General features: G+C 40.6%; 1 protein-coding gene across 1 annotated transcript; it reads left to right on the forward strand.

The window, feature by feature from the left end:
- The first annotated feature begins 28 nt into the window (after positions 1–28).
- Positions 29–1,791, forward strand: LOC106944044 (D-dopachrome decarboxylase-A-like). Its single transcript, XM_015027313.1, has 3 exons — positions 29–347; positions 1,051–1,226; positions 1,474–1,791. The coding sequence occupies exons 1-3, from the start codon at positions 240–242 to the stop codon at positions 1,544–1,546; spliced, it is 357 nt and encodes a 118-aa protein (XP_014882799.1). The 5' UTR covers positions 29–239; the 3' UTR covers positions 1,547–1,791.
- The last annotated feature ends 2,001 nt before the right edge of the window (positions 1,792–3,792 follow it).

A 3,792-nucleotide genomic window follows, 5' to 3' on the forward strand; every position in this document is an offset into this window, starting at 1 on the left:
GTCGCGAGTAACGAATAAATGTGGAGTTAAAACAGAAAGAGGATAACCGAGTTGTAATAAAGTCCCTGACAGATTTTTACTAAATTTATTTCGGGAAGCGTCGAAGAAAACCACACTCAGTTTATTTTTATGCTTTATTTTGAAAGTGACACCGGAAGAAGAATTATCCTGCCACCAAAGTCTGTCATTGACCTTTCGCGTGTTGAGTCTAACCACAGCTCCCAGTCCCGCCAGTAAAGATGCCCTTCGTCGTCCTGGAGAGCAACCTGCCTGCCAGCAGCTTCTCCGAGGATTTCCTGAAGCGGTTCTGCTCCGTCACCGCGGCGGCGCTGGGGAAACCGGAGGACGTGAGTACCTCCGACCCGCTTCCACCAGTTCCACCGGTGTAACAGATCTGAGCGTTTCCAGGTTATCTGGCGACCAGAACCAGAGGAGTTGTCAGCAGGGGCGACCCCATGTTTTATGGGGCCTTGAGCAGAATTAGATGAGGGGCCCCTCTTACTGTTCAGAACAACAGCGATTCAATACAGATTCAATGGAGTCTGGATGGAGTTTAATTGGCTCATTAATTAGTTATTATTTACAGTGGAATGTCACAGATTTTTCTGTGGTAACACCAAATTATTCCTGGTATTTTTGTTCTTTTTTTTTCTTATAGCATATGTTAAATATTCAAAAGAAAATGCAGCTTGTGAAGCTGAGATATGTGTCCACTATGCTACTTGAAATATGCTATTGGCTACATTGCTAATCCAGGAGAACTGTTCATTTTCCTTTTTGTTGATTGGCTGAAAACTCGAGCAGAAATAACGAAGACCGGGATGTTAGCTTCTGCAGTAGAGTTAAGTTTCTACTGAGTGCATTGATGAGTTTTATGGTATATTTGGTGTTTGAACTATGAAAACAAGCAGTTCTAAGCATTTTAGAGATGATCTCAAGTATTTGTGGATTAGCTTACATTAATTATTATGTTAGTATAGTTCCTAAGGGCAATTGAATAATTGTCGTTGTGAACCAGACGAATTGACCGGACACTCTTTTCCCTCCCAGAGGATGAACATGGTGATGCATCCAGGGCTGCCGATGCTGGTGGGCGGCTCCTGCGCTCCATGTGTTCTGGTGTCGGTGTCGGCCATCTCTGTGACGGACACCGCCGAGAAGAACAAGGAGCACAGCGCCAAGATCTTCGGCTTCCTGACCAAAGAACTGAGCCTGGCTGAAGACAGGTGAGCTCCCCCTGCTGGACGGTCCTATAAACGCTGCATTCAGCCAATATTAACAGAGAATACGTCACTCTGTCCCTTTAGTTCTGAAGCTGTTATTAATTTAAATCAATAATGAATGAGGCAATAATAGAATAAAATCCAGCTAAAGATGCTGAAGCATCGATAGAGCCGCCATCTTTGTTTCTGTTGACAGCTTCCTGTTTGGCTGACAGGACAGGAAGTGATGAGTCTGGTTTGATGTTTGCAGGATTGTGATCCAGTTCCTGGAGCTGCAGCCTCACCAGGTGGGGAAGAAAGGAACCGTAATGAGCTTCCTGTGAAGAACCAGCAGCAGACGACCTTTAACCTCTGCCCATTCCAGAATCCCATCTGGAGATTTGTACTGTTGAAATAATGTCACTGTTTAAAGTGAAGCTGTTAATTCCAGAAGTAAAAACCGGGCTGGTTCGGTTCTGCTGGAGGAACCCGAGCTGAAGACGGTTTGGTCGTCCCGGTTCCTCTGGATCGGCTCTGGGATCGATTACTCTTCCTGTCGATGAAATAAAGGCAGAATGTTGAACAACAATCATCTCTCATCACTGCACATCCCATAATACAAAATACTCACATTCTCTACTTAGAAATAATGTTTTCAAAAATACTCCAGTAAAAGTAAAAGTAAGGCTGGAATGTTTTAGTATTTCTGAAATGTACCTAAATACTAAAAAACTCAAAAGTCATTTTCACCTTCAAGACAAAATGACTTCTGATAAGTTAAACAGTTCTAGTCATGCAGTAGTTTGCTCACAACATGCTGAGCTGGCGTAGAAATTTAAAAATTACTGATAGTTTTTCTTCAAACCAAACGTCCATCAGGATAAACGCAGCGCGTTCGTCATGAACCGCTGGAGCCAAAAACATGAAATGATTTTTCAGTCTGGATGTGTTCCTGTGTTTGTGACGTTCTCAGGTCAAAGCCTCCATGATGTGGAGAATTACAGCCACTGAAACACTTTGTGTGCTGGAAGTGGATTTTTCCGTTTTGATCCGAATCCACGTCATTATTTGTTTCATCATGGAAACAATGAGCTATATGTGACAAAGGAGCAGAAAGCACAGACACGTCACTGTAGAGCAGGGGTCCCCAAACGTTTTCCTCTGAGGGCCACATAACGTCTCCCTTCTCTGCTGGAGGCCAAAGTCAGTTAACAGAAAAAGTCTGACCGTTGCAGGAGCCTAAATGTAAAAATGTATTGTTTTCCAGAAAGCACAATAAAATAACCCTCTCTGGGTTCTTCACAGAATAAATCCAGGAAATAGATAACACTATTTATGAAATAAATACCGTATTTTCCGGACTATAAGCCGCAGATTTCTCTGCCGCTCCAGGTTTTCCACAGCGATGCAGCAGAGGGGCGGACAGCCAACATTTGAGTCATAACAGGTCAATTGAATATCACATTTATTACGGTTGAAAAAGAAAAAGTTGCCAAGTTTAGATTTAACTGAACTGATTACGGTAGTTTCTGAACGGTAACTAACAGTAAAAGTGCTGATCCTTCCTGTTGCTACTAGCATGTGCTAAATGAAAATGGACGCTTTCTTCTTCTGCTTCTTCTTCTACTACTTCTTTTTTTATTTTTTTTTATTATCATCATATACAACAAATATGGTATCAGCATCAGATGTAAACCCAGGCTGCTCCCATACATACAGAAGAAACGAAGGAGCAAAGAGCAACAACAAAAAGAGCCGTTAGGGGTTTTCCAACCATATGATCCAGTTCTGCATCTTGATGATTGTCCATGAATTTTAGAGATGAGAAGAGGTGGCTTTAAGAAAACGACATTTGTGAATGAAAAACTTGCCCATAATAATGATTACATTCAAATGTCTTTTCTTTTCTCATAATTCCAAAAACAATGTCTTTCTTAGAAAATTCAGGTGAGTTAGGAATTTTTGGGAAAAGCCAGTAGTGCACATCATCCCACAAAGTTTTACACATTCATATAAAGATGTTCAGTCGATTCAATATCACAAAGTAAACAAGTTTTATCATCAATAGCAAATCGAAGTCTAAGGATTCCTTAGAGGGAAAAACACCTGAGAACATTTTGAAGTGGACTCCTTGGCTTTTGGAGGAACGGAAGGTTTAAATAATTTGTTCTAATTTTTTCCCTTTGAACCTTTGAAAAGAAATGTGATATAAAATTTGGATTTGATAAGGAAACAAAGCACTAGTAAAGCATTCCCTAATTTTTGAATTGTTTTAGTTTATTATCTGTGACACCAGTGGCGCAACTGCACATTATTCCGGTGGATGCGAAAACATAAATCGGGATAGATAAGTCTGGAAATACTTTCCATTTTGGTGAGAAATATTCTTCCCAGAATAGATAAATCTCTGTGTGTCCATTTATTTAAATGAGTTTTACATTTTTGAAGTTTAAAAAAGTTAATACATTACTTCTTTAGTCACAACATGCTCTGTTACGGAGTACGGAGCCCTGCAGGGGACATGGGGATTTTTTTTTTCTTTTGCAATAATCTACTGATCAGTTCATGCGGCATAATTGATACTGTAAGC

Source organism: Poecilia latipinna, unplaced genomic scaffold, assembly GCF_001443285.1.
Source record: "Poecilia latipinna isolate Pla-1442-1.1 unplaced genomic scaffold, P_latipinna-1.0 Scaffold6699, whole genome shotgun sequence".
NCBI classification, from domain to species: Eukaryota; Metazoa; Chordata; class Actinopteri; order Cyprinodontiformes; family Poeciliidae; genus Poecilia; species Poecilia latipinna.

Bases quoted from the DNA above. Each gene is read 5' to 3' on its own strand.
- LOC106944044 (XM_015027313.1), top strand. From the start codon at position 240: ATGCCCTTCGTCGTCCTGGAGAGCAACCTGCCTGCCAGCAGCTTCTCC. The intron at 348-1,050 runs GTGAGTACCTCC...TTTCCCTCCCAG, and splicing joins CGCTGGGGAAACCGGAGGAC to AGGATGAACATGGTGATGCA. The intron at 1,227-1,473 runs GTGAGCTCCCCC...TGATGTTTGCAG, and splicing joins CTGAGCCTGGCTGAAGACAG to GATTGTGATCCAGTTCCTGG.